Source organism: Coregonus lavaretus, assembly GCF_964263955.1.
Source record: "Coregonus lavaretus genome assembly, chromosome: 20".
NCBI classification, from domain to species: Eukaryota; Metazoa; Chordata; class Actinopteri; order Salmoniformes; family Salmonidae; genus Coregonus; species Coregonus lavaretus.
The window spans coordinates 28,315,255-28,328,020 of NC_140007.1; the positions used below are offsets into that span (position 1 = coordinate 28,315,255).

Here is a 12,766-nt window from a genome sequence, read left to right on the forward strand (position 1 = left end):
GCTGAAGTGTTTTTGGGAGCGTTTGACAGTGATGAGGGGTGGTCGTTTGACCGCGGACCCATTACGGACGCAGGCAATAAGGCAGTGATCGCTGAGATCCTGGTTGAAGACAGCGGAGGTGTATTTAGAGGGTAAGTTAGTCAGGATGATATCTATGAGGGTACCCATGTTTACGGATTTAGGGTTGTACCTGGTAGGTTTGTTGATAATTTGTGTGAGATTGAGGGCATCTAGTTTAGATTGTAGGATGGCCGGGGTGTTAAGCATATCCCAATTTAGGTCACCAAGCAGTACGAACTCTGAGGATAGATGGGGGGCAATCAATTCACATATGGTGTCCAGGGCACAGCTGGGGGCTGAGGGGGGTCTGTAGCAAGCGGCAACAGTGAGAGATTTATTTCTGGAAAGGTGGATTTTTAGAAGTAGAAGCTCAAACTGTTTGGGCACAGACCTGGATAGTATGATAGAGCTCTGCAGGCTATCTCTACAGTAGATTGCAACTCCACCCCCTTTGGCAGTTCTATCTAGACGGAAAATGTTATAGTTGGGGATGGAAATTTCAGAATTTTTGGTGGCCTTCCTAAGCCAGGATTCAGACACTGCTAGAACATCAGGGTTGGCGGAGTGTGCTAACGCAGTGAATAACTCAAACTTAGGAAGGAGGCTTCTGATATTTATGTGCAGAAAACCAATACTTTTACAGTTACAGAAGTCAACAAATGATAGCTCCTGGGGAGTAGGAGTGATACTGGGGGCTGCAGGGCCTGGGTTAGCCTCTACATCACCAGAGGAACAGAGGAGGACTAGAATAAGGATACGACTAAAGGCTTTAAGAACTGGTCTTCTAGTGCGTTGGGTACATAGAATAAAGGGGGCAGTTCTCCGGGCGTTGTAGGAAAGATTCAGGGCATTATGTACAGAAAAGGATATGGAAGGATATGAGTACAGTTCAGGTAACCCTAAGTGTTGGGTAACAATGAAAGAGATAGCGTCACTGGAGGCACCGATTGAGCCGATTGAGCCGGTCTCGGCATGTATGGGGGGTGGAACAAAGGAACTATTTGAGGCAGTTTGAGAGGGACTAGGGGTTCTACAGTGAAATTGTATAATAATAACTAACCCAGACAGCAATAGGCAATGCATAATTGACATGGGAGAGAGGCATAAAGCAGTCACAGGTGTTATTAGAGAGAGCTAAGACAACAACTGGAAATAGCGATAACGTTTGGGCTAAGGCTAAACAGAATAAACAGGACAGGGTACCGTGTAAAGGAACAGTCCAGCAGGCATCAGCTGTGCAGCTGAGTGATCATATGGTCCAGTGAACAGCAATATGTGAGTCCGAGAGCAGTTCAAATTGGTGCTTCAGCACAGCTAGCAGGGAGCACAGTTGTAGTTTGCGTGTGCTAGCGGGCCGGGGCTGGCAGATGGATCTTCGTGGTCGTCGCAACGGGAAGCCTGTTGAAACCACATCAGAATATTTCGTCGGCAGACCAGTCGTGTTGGATCGGCGGGGCTCAGTGTCAACACTAGGAGGTCCCGTCCGGTTGACAGAGAGGTAGATAGCCGGGAGATGGGCCTGAGGCTAGCTCAAGGCTAACTGGTGCTTGCTATAGGGCAATGGTAATCAGCCAACAACAGGTTGCAGCTAGCTAGCTGGTTGCGATGATCCGGCGCTAGGGTCCAGTGATTCCGGCAGAAAGTCCAATAAGTTCTGGGTCGATAGCACGCTGGGTCGATAGCACGCTGTGCAGACTGGCCGACGAATTGTCCAGGCTAGAGCTAGACCTGGCTGGTGGATAGTGTAGGCCACGGACAGTGGTGAAGACGCTAACGGTGACTAAAAACAGGTAGCCACTATTTTCAGCTTACGGTTCTTGATGAAAGTTATAAAGAAATAGTAGAATCCTTTCCACGTTGGGTGAGGCGGGTTGCAGGAAAGTATATTTAGTTAAAGAATGAAAAGTAAAAATTGAGAAATATATACAAAATAGACAAAAAAACAAGAAACGGGATATTTACACAGGGACAATGAATAAAAGCGACCGCACTGCTACGCCATCTTGGTTTCACATTTGAAAGTGTAATAGCCAACACAGCAGACCCCCCCACAGCAAAATCACAGTCTACTTGAACAGAGCAATACTGAATGATGAGACATCCAAGCATACTATTAAAGACATGCTATATATAGAAGGAAAGTAGTGTAGAAATCGAATACTTTTTTTGGGGGCAACAACAAATTAAATCCCTTTTACACAACTTCCGGGACAAAACGTATCACTGCAATAGTGAAGGTGTAAACTTGTCAGTAAAAGCCTAAACAGTATATTTGACCATTCAGCTTCCCTATCAAATCAAAACATTTCAAGCAGACAACCTAAGAAAATTAACAACAATGACAATGGTTTGATGAAGAATGCAAAAACCTAAGAAATAAATTGAGAAACCTGTCCAACTAAAAACACAGAGACCTGAGCCTACGCCTTCACTATGGTGAAATACTAAAACAGTACAAAAATACACTAAGGAAAAAGAAGGCACAGCATGTCAGAAACCAGCTCAGTGTAATTGAAGAATCCATAGAATCTAACAATTTCTGGGAAAACTGGAACACACTAAACAAACACGAAGAGCTATCTATCCAAAATGGAGATGTATGGATAACCCACTTCTCTAATCTTTTTCGCCATATAACAAAGAACAAACAGCAAAAACATACAGTTGAAGTCGGAAGTTTACATACACCTTAGCCAAATACATTTAAACTCAGTTTTTCACAATTCCTGACATTTAATCCTAGTAAAAATGTCCTGTCTTAGGTCAGTTAGGATCACCACTTTATTTTAAGAATGTGAAATGTCCGAATAATAGTAGAGAGAATGATAAATTGTTTAACTTGGGTCAAACCTTTCGGGTAGCCTTCCACAAGCTTCCCATAATAAGTTGGGTGAATTTTGGCCCACTCCTCCTGACAGAGCTGGTGTAACTGGGTCCGGTTTGTAGGCCTCCTTGCTCGCACACGCCTTTTCAGTTCTGCCCACAACTATTCTATAGGATTGAGGTCAGGGCTTTGTGATGGCCACTCCAATACCTTGACTTTGTTGTCCTTAAGCCATTTTGCCACAACTTTGGAAGTATGCTTGGGGTCATTGTCCATTTGGAAGACCCATTCGCGACCAAGCTTTAACTTCCTGACTGATGTCTTGAGATATTGCTTCAATATATCCACAGAATTTTCCTTCCTCATGATGCCATCTATTTTGTGAATTGCACCAGTCCCTCCTGCAGCAATGCACCCCCATAGCATGATGCTGCCACCCCCGTGCTTCACGGTTGGGATGGTGTTCTTCGGCTTGAAAGCCACCAGCTTTTTCCTCCAAACATAACGATGGTCATTATGGGCAAACAGTTCTGTTTTTGTTTCATCAGACAAGAGGACATTTCTCCAAAAAGTACAATCTCTGTCCCCATGGCTTTTTTATGGCGGTTTTGGAGCAGTGGCTTCTTCCTTGCTGAGCGGCCTTTCAGGTTATGTCGATATAGGACTCGTTTTACTGTGGATATAGATACTTATGTACCTGTTCACCCAAGCATCTTCACAAGGTCCTTTGCTGTTGTTCTGGGATTGATTTGCACTTTTCGCACCAAAGTACATCTCTAGGAGACAGAACGCGTCTCCTTTCTGAGCGGTATGACGGCTGCATGGTCCCATTGTGTTTATACTTGCGTGCTATTGTTTGTACAGATGAACGTGGTACCTTCAGGCGTTTGGATGAACCAGACTTGTGGAGGTCTACAATTTTTTGGCTGATTTCTTTAGATTTTCCCATGATGTCACGCAAAGAGGCACTGAGTTTGAAGGTAGGCCTTGAAATACATCCACAGGTACACCTCCAATTGACTCAAATGATGTCAATTAGCCTATCAGAAGCTTCTAAAGCCATGACATCATTTTCTGGAATTTTCCAAGCTGTTTAAAGGCACAGTGAACTTAGTGTTTGTAAACTTCTGACCCACTGGAATTGTGATACAGTGAATTATAAGTGAAATAATCTGTCTGTAAACAATTGTTGGAAAAATTACTTGTGTCATGCACAAAGTAGATGTCCTAACCGACTTGCCAAAACTATAGTTTGTTAACAAGAAATTTGTGGAGTGGTTGAAAAACGAGTTTTAATGACTCCAACCTAAGTGTATGTAAACTTCCGACTTCAACTGTATACATGATCAATCAGAAATCTTAGAATCAGCTATTAAAAGACTACCAGAACCCACTGGATTCTCCAATTACATTGAATGAACTACAGGACAAAATACAAACCCTCCAACTCAAAAAGGTCTGTGTTGTTGATGGTATCCTAAATGAAATAAAATATACAGACCAAATTCCAATTGGCTATACTTAAACTCTTTAACATCATCCTCAGCTCTGGCATCTTCCCCAATATTTGGAACCAAGGACTGATCACCCAAATCCACAAAAGTGGAGACAAATTTAACCCCAATAACTACCGTGGGATATGCGTCAACAGCAACCTTGGGAAAATCCTCTGCATTATCATTATCACCCTAATTGACAAATAAACAAACCCAAAAAATAAAAATAAAGTATTCTCATGCTTTGTTGATTTCAAAAAAGCTTGACTCAATTTGGCATGAGGATCTGCTATATACACTGATGGAAAGTCGTGCTGTAAAATCCATGTACACAAATAACAAGTGTGCGGTTAAAATTGGCAAAAAACACAGATTTCTTTCCTCAGTGTCGTGGGGTGAGACAGGGATGCAGCTTGAGCACCAGCCTCTTCAACATACAGTATCTATCAACAAATTGGCGAGGGCACTAGAACAGTCTGCGGACACCCAGCCTCACCCTACTAGAATCTGAAGTAAAATGTCTACTGTTTGCTGATGATCTGGTGCTTCGGTCTCCAAACAAGGAGGGCCTACAGCAGCACCTAGATCTTCTGCACAGATTCTGTCAGACCTGGGCCCTGATAGTGAATCTCAGTAATTCAAAATTAATGGTGTTCCAAAAAAGGTCCAGTTGCCAGGACCACAAATAGAAATTCCATCTAGACACCGTTGCCCTAGAGAACACAAAAAACTATACCTACCTCGGCCTAAACATCAGCGCCACAGGTAACTTCCACAAAGCTGTGAATGAGAGACAAGGTAAGAAGGGCCTACGCCATCAAAAGGAACAGAAAATCCGACATCCCAATTAGGATCTGGCTACAAAAACTTGAATCAATTATATAACCCATTGCCCTCTACAGTTGTGAGGTCTGGGGTCCGCTCACCAACCAAGAATTCACAAAATGGGAGAAACACCAAATTGAGCAGAATTGGGACGATACTCGCTAATGATCAAAATCCAGAAAAGACAACCACATAAAAGATTTGCGATTCCCAAACCTTCCATAACAAAGCCATCACCTACAGAAAGATTAACCTAGAGAAGAGTTCCCTCAGCAAGCTGGTCCTATGTTCACAAACACAAACAGACCCCACAGAGCCCCAGGACAGCAACACAATTAGACCCAACCAATCATGAGAAAACTGAAAGATAATTACTTAACTAAGCAAACTGGAATGCTATTTGGCCCTAAACAGAGAGTACACAGTGGCAGAATACCCGACCACCGTGACTGACCCAAAATTAAGGAAAGCTTTGACTTAACTCCCATATTTATTAAATCAAATCAAATTGTATTTGTCACATGCGCCAAATACAACAGGTGTAGACCTTACAGTGAAATGCTTACTTACAAGCCCTTAACCAACAATGCAGTTTTAAGAAAGAAAACCCCCCCAAAAATAACAAAAAAATAACAATTTAAAATAATACGAAATAAAAGTAACAAATAATTAAAGAGCAGCAGTAAAAATAACAATAGCGAGGCTATATACAGGGGGTACCGGTACCGAGTATTAGATGAAATACCACAGAGTACTTCAACTATTTGCACATTATTACAACACTGTACATAGCCAGTAATATAACATCTTAAATGTCTCTATTCTTTTGAAACTGTTTGCTGTTAATTTGATTGTTTATTTCCTATTCCACTTGCTTTGACAATACAAACATGTTTCCCATGCCAATAAATTGTATATAAATAAATAAATTCCCTTTGAATTGAATTTAATAGCCTTTTGTAGCTATAAAATAGGTGAGTGTGTTGAGGGGAGGCGTCAAAGGCTCAAATAAACAGGCAATCGAGATAATGATCTGTGGTTCAGTTCCCTGAGTGGTGGTGCGTGTCACACTCACTGACTGTCCCTCTACTTCCTCTCTACAGCAGTCATCAGATTTTACATTTACATTTACATTTTAGTCATTTAGCAGACGCTCTTATCCAGAGCGACTTACAGTTAGTGAGTGCATACATTTTTCATACTGGCCCCCCGTGGGAATCGAACCCACAACCCTGGCGTTGCAAGCGCCATGCTCTACCAACTGAGCTACAGGAGGCCCTACTTGCATTAAATGTGTGACAGAAATGCTAAAAGGTTAGCAACTGAAACAGTAGACAACAAAACTAAAGCATTGGACTGCTGCTGTCTGACCTTGTCCATTGCTTACAGGATAAGGTAAACCAATGTCATTTTGTAATTTGGGTGAACTATCCCTTTAAAAAAATCATTATCAATAAAATCAGCTAAAGCAGCACCATCTAGTGGTCAGAACCGGATAATATCAGGATGAGACATAAACCTAAACAACTTCAAATACTACTTCTACACATTAAGCCTACATAGGACGAACAAACAATACTCCGAGCCGCAGCTCCATACTACTTGTCAGACATAGAGAACTGATACTATATACTTGTTGTTGGGGTGGTATTGGCATGGGGTGTCCCTGGGTGGCGTTTGACCATATCTTTAGATTTCTCAAGTCTAAATCATTGTTCAAAACAAAGTTTGGTCCAAATCGGGTGTTAGGTACTATATTTATTGAATATTATATAAATCCTATAAATTAGAAATGGCCAATTTGGGTGCTATCAATTAGCTTAATTTCTCAGAGATCAAATTATATTTCAACAAAATGTTGCAGGAATGCTAATCTTATGTTTCTAAAAACAGAAACTACTTCAGAACAATCTGAGATGGTGGGTGTCAATCTTCTTTCTTGTGCTTTTTGAGGTGGAATGACCCAGTAGTCACAAACCACAGTTGTGTCACCTGCTACTGTCCTCCCTTCCACTGACATACTGTTATATTCAGCTCACAACTGTTTTCTTTGTTGCATGGTGGTCAACGCAAGAGTGTAAAAACAGTCTGGACAACCCCTCCCTCTCCTTGTCTCACTTCTCTCTCTCTCCAGTTAATGTCACCTCTCCTGGCTCTTACTGACACCTACCCATGAGACCCTTCTTTTTCCATTTACTGTAACCAGCCCTCTCACCCACTGAGCACCAACCGACACCGGACGTCCACGGACGTTGAAAAGTAGTTCAAATTTGGTCAGTCCAAATCTGAACCAATCATAAGACGTCTGCTATTTCACATGTTTGGACAGCACAGTACAGTAAAGTAGAGTTTGTCAGTACAATATAGTACTGTACAATAGAGTAGAGTATAGTACAGTAGAGCACACTAGAGTACAGTACAGCAATTTACTGTATTGTAGTGTTCTGAACTATACTCTACTGTGCTTTGCTGTACTCTACTGTAATGTCCAAACTTGTGAAACAGACATCTATGATTCTTACAGATTTGGTGCGGTCTGGACCAACAAAATTTGGTCATGTTTGGGGGGGGGGGGGGGGGGGCTCATTAGAATAATAGTGAATGTATAGAATAATACCCAAACATGCAAAGGAGGATATTGCATTTTTCTACCTTTGTGTATCACAACTATACTACTGGGGCTGAGTCTGAGTTGTGTGTCCGAAATGACACCCCTATTCCCTAGGCCTTTACAGAGCGTTGGCCAAAAGTATTGCATTATATAGGGAATAAGGTGCTAATTTGGATACAGCCATAGCCTAGCTCTTGTTATCATTCCTCTCAGCTGAGGTGAAGGTGGGACACAAATGGTTCTACTCGGGGTTGATTATCAATTATTTTGGCTGATGGAACAAAAACACAATTCTCTCCTGCTCCACCACCCCTCTTGGAGAGGTCAGGGAGAGTCATCTAAAAGCATACTGCTGTGTAGGACACTCAAGGTTAGGCACACAGGCAGGCTCTGCTCTGGCCACCTGCATACTAACCACAGAGATGAGAAATAACCATCTCTCCGGTTATCACGAGTCCCAGTGCCTGTTGGTATAGGGTTGTGTACACCGACTTACAGCAGAGCAACATGATCTGGTCACTATGGACAGCCTGTTACTTGAGCCCCTGGCTGACACTCTCTGCTTGCCATCACAAATGAATGCATCATGGCTCATTCTGCCACAGACATAATAGGGGAATGGAGTCATTACACCACCAGTTTGCAGACAAATCATTAAAATAGCGGATCACTAAACGGAGGGATGATTTAAGCTCTCTCTCCCTCTCTCCCTCTCCCTCCCTCCCTCCCTCTCTCCCTCCCTCTCTCTCTCCCTCCCTCCCTCCCTCCCTCCCTCCCTCCCTCCCTCTCTCTCTCTCTCTCTCCCTCCCTCTCTCCCTCCCTCTCTCCCTCCCTCTCTCTCTCTCTCTCCCTCCCTCTCCCTCCCTCTCTCCCTCCCTCTCTCTCTCTCCCTCCCTCTCTCTCCCTCCCTCTCTCCCTCCCTCTCTCCCTCTCTCTCTCCCTCCCTCCCTCCCTCTCTCTCTCTCTCTCTCTCTCTCCCTCCCTCCCTCCCTCCCTCCCTCCCTCCCTCTCTCTCTCTCTCCCTCCCTCTCTCTCTCCCTCTCTCCCTCGAATGGCTTGATATATAAAATTAAGAATATTATCTTCTCACTACTGTGATAGACCAGGTTGGGTTCATTTCAGCAGGGTTATTACACAGTTTAGGGGCAGAAAATTGCAGATATGAATGATTTCCTGACAGGGAGAAAACTTGGCTAAAGAGAGGGGTGTGTGTGGATCTCACTCATGCATGCCTAATGTTCCTGAGTCTCTCCGCTCCATGATGTCATTCTACTGTACAGCTTAACCCCTTGATTACTAGTCTAGACAACAGCTACATGAGGAGGCCTATAATGTGACCATGTAGTGTACTTTCACCTGTAACACTATATGACGATGGTATAGAACTCATCCCTGAGAACTCACCCAGGTGAGTGGATAAACTATGAATACAGAAAACCACATTATAACATAAGACCAACGGAACAGTAAAGCAAGGGTCTTACCTCGTCCCATTCAGAGGTGAAAGAGGGAGACTTCTCCAGCCGCTTCTTGGCTGCGCTGCAGTTGGAGACGGACTCACTCCGGCTGCCCAGCCCTCCCTCCTCCTCGCTAGGCGGCGATACCAGCAGGTCCGAGTCCGACTTGGAGAGGCTGCGGGCCAGCTTCAGGTCCCCAGGGGGACGCATCCTGCCAGCAGGCACAGCCCCAGACCCAAAGTCCCTCACCCTGTCTCTGTCTCTGGGCACCCCCTTGTACACAGTGGCATAGATGGCTTTGGGGTCACAGTCTGTCAGGATGGCAGCCATGTTGATGTTTGGAGGAGGCAGAGGCGGAGTTTCTGTTGTTTTGGTGGGTACCGTTGGAGCTGGCGCCGGCTGTTGGCCTTGGCTGGACTGTGCCAGTACTCCACCTGGCAGCCTGCTGAGGGGCTCCTCCCGACAGTCAAAGACAGGCGAGGATCCGTGCAGGAGGCCTGTGAACACTTCAGGTACTGTGACCAGGTCCTGGCCGAGCAGGGAGTTATCTGCAGAGTAGAGAGGGGACAAGGAGGGTTAGGGGGAGAGACTAAAGAAGAGGGAGCAGGGAGTGGTGCGTCAGGGCAGGCAGGAGGCCGGACTGAGACTGAGACGAGATATCTAGCAACACCGCCCCAGAAACAGATCAGTGATTGTTTTCAAATGGGCATGAGAGAGGGAAAGAGAGAGAGAGGGAGAGAGAGAGAGAGGGAGAGAGAGACGGACCTACAGAATGCTGTCCGAAGCACTGGAAGACAGAGAATTCCAATCCCAGCTTGCAGCCATCTCTCTGGGTGTTTGGAAGTTTGTTACATTACTAAATGCTCTGCCGTTTCTTTTCACTCCTCCATCCCTGCCTGTCTCTGTGTGTGTCTCAATCCCTATGAGCTAACCAGCAGCAGCCCCTGTATGAGGTCAGGTTCCACAGAAAAGATACAGCACTGAGGAATCCCCACAGGAAATCAGCAAAGGAAGAAACCCGATAGGATAAAGACAACAAGCATACTGCACAAACTGTGCACACGCGCACACACACACACACACTATAAAACACATATAGACACAGACAGAGAAACACGAGAACAAACAGAAACTTACTTCCTCCGCCTTGAGCTACAGCATGAAAACAATCCCTGCTTACAGATTCTGTACAGCCGATCCAGTTGAAAACAATACGCTTTTCCCCTCACAAAAACAGGCCCTCTTTCTCTCCCCCTCTCTCTCTCTCTCGAAGGAGACACTGACACCCAAGCCTGCTTTTCGACCACAGGATGAGAGTTGAGCCAGGTTGTGCCTCTGTTCCCCTTCTGCCTGGCAAGCTCCCCCCTCTGTCCCTCCCTGCTAATACTTCTCCCTGAGCCGGAGCTGTGTAAACCGAAGCTATGTAGAGCTGTAGCTGTGTGAGCTCTCTGCCTGCCTGTCCCGACTCACTAGCCGCTGACTGCATCTCCAGGATGGAAACTCTGGGATCACTCCATCCACTCAACAGTCTCTCTCAGCCACAATCCGGATAATTAGGCGTCTGACACACGGTTAACGTGTGTGTGTTGGAGGGGGGATGTTCTGTGCCGTGCTGCTTTGTTTATGTGTGTGTGTGTGCGCGTGCTCTCATTGCCACTCTGCCAACCCGGTGAGAGGGTCGTGGTGTTTGGTGACAGGGAAACTGGGCCAGTGTCAGTGACGTCACTGCGGGGCAGTGACCCATTCTGTGTGTATTAGTTTGTCCTTCAGAGCAGAGGACAGCTACAAAAAGACTGCAGTTACACCAAGCATTCTACTGAAGAAACAGCTTTAGTTAAGCTCTCTCTCAACAGGACATAAGGTTGCCAATACCATTCAAACAGCTCTCAAAAGGATATATTAAACTCTAAAAAGAGCTCCATTAGAGATGCATATCTGTCCAGGGGAAACAGTAACAGTTACTCCACCCTGTATGTCAGCTGGGTAGTGATAAATACAGTTCAACTAGGAGCTGGTACACTATGCGCTATACGCACTGTTTAGCTTACAGGCCATATGCAGTGAGGCAGAGTACCAACGCCCTGTGCCCATCTACACTCAGCTGCCTGCTACTCAATTTGGAAAGATATGTGTGTCAGTGTGTGTGTATAAACACATGGAGAGACCACAGCCACCCTGTCCTTGGCAGCTGGAGATGAGCGAATCCAACAATCCCCCAGTGTGTTAACCCTTTCCTGAACGTCCTGGACCCAGTCTACTACAACCATGATTCAACTGGGGCTGGAAACACTTTGAGACAGTCAGTAACCCCAATGAGAGACATACGGATATTTACACTGCTTTTATGGAGGGATGAGGTCACTGGTTAGAGAACGTGTGTGTGTGTGTGTGTGTGTGTGTGTGTGTGTGTGTGTGTGTGTGTGTGTGTGTGTGTGTGTGTGTGTGTGTGTGTGTGTGTGTGTGTGTGTGTGTGTTTCATTTGGTGGCCTTGTGAGCTGCGAGTTTTACAAGTGATGTCAAGTTAATTCTACAGTTAATGCTGTATTGATGTCACAGAGAGACAGTATGTAGGCCAATTTATTTACAGCCCCTGGGGAAATTGCTTTTCTGTACTCAGATTGGAGAGCACTTTTAGCTCTGTATGTCATGTGTTAGAATTAAATGTAAAACTACAGGCACAAAACTATTGATATTCTGACCTCAATCTTAATGGAAAAGTAAAAATTATTCAATTGACGTTATTTGTTAGTGGGGAACCTTTATGTATGTGTGTGTATATGTGATAGAGATTCCATTCCATGATCTCGCCATCACGGTTGACAACTCCGTTGTGTCCTCCTCCCAGAGTGCGAAGAGCCTTGGCGTGACCCTGGACAACACCCTGTCGTTCTCCGCTAACATCAAGACGGTGACCCGATCCTGTAGGTTCATGCTCTACAACATTCGGAGAGTACGACCCTGCCTTACACAGGAAGCGGCACAGGTCCTAATCCAGGCACTTGACATCTCCCGTCTGGATTACTGCAACTCGCTGTTGGCTGGGCTCCCTGCCTGTGCCATTAAACCCCTACAACTCATCCAGAATGCCGCAGCCCGTCTGGTGTTCAACCTTCCCAAGTTCTCTCACGTCACCCCGCTCCTCCGCACACTCCACTGGCTTCCAGTTGAAGCTCGCATCTGCTACAAGACCATGGTGCTTGCCTACGGAGCTGTGAGGGGAACGGCACCTCCGTACCTTCAGGCTCTGATCAGTCCCTACACCCAAATGAGGGCATTGCGTTCATCCACCTCTGGCCTGCTGGCTCCCCTACCTCTGCGGAAGCACAGTTCCCGCTCAGCCCAGTCAAAACTGTTCGCTGCTCTGGCACCCCAATGGTGGAACAAGCTCCCTCACGACGCCAGGACAGCGGAGTCACTCACCACCTTCCGGAAACATTTGAAACCCCACCTCTTTAAGGAATACCTGGGATAGGATAAAGTAATCATTCTACCC

At 45.4% G+C, this 12,766-nt stretch overlaps 1 protein-coding gene across 2 annotated transcripts in view; it reads right to left on the reverse strand.

The window, feature by feature from the left end:
- LOC311148236 (ankyrin repeat and SAM domain-containing protein 1A-like) overlaps window positions 1–12,766 on the reverse strand; it is a gene marked incomplete at its 3' end in the record, with an annotated part of 125,938 nt that overhangs the window by 60,336 nt on the left and 52,836 nt on the right. For both annotated transcript variants that reach the window (XM_084185133.1, XM_084185132.1), the window contains exon 14: window positions 9,301–9,821. In XM_084185133.1, the coding sequence (XP_084041259.1) occupies window positions 9,301–9,821 (521 nt within the window). The remainder of the gene's footprint in view (window positions 1–9,300; window positions 9,822–12,766) is intronic.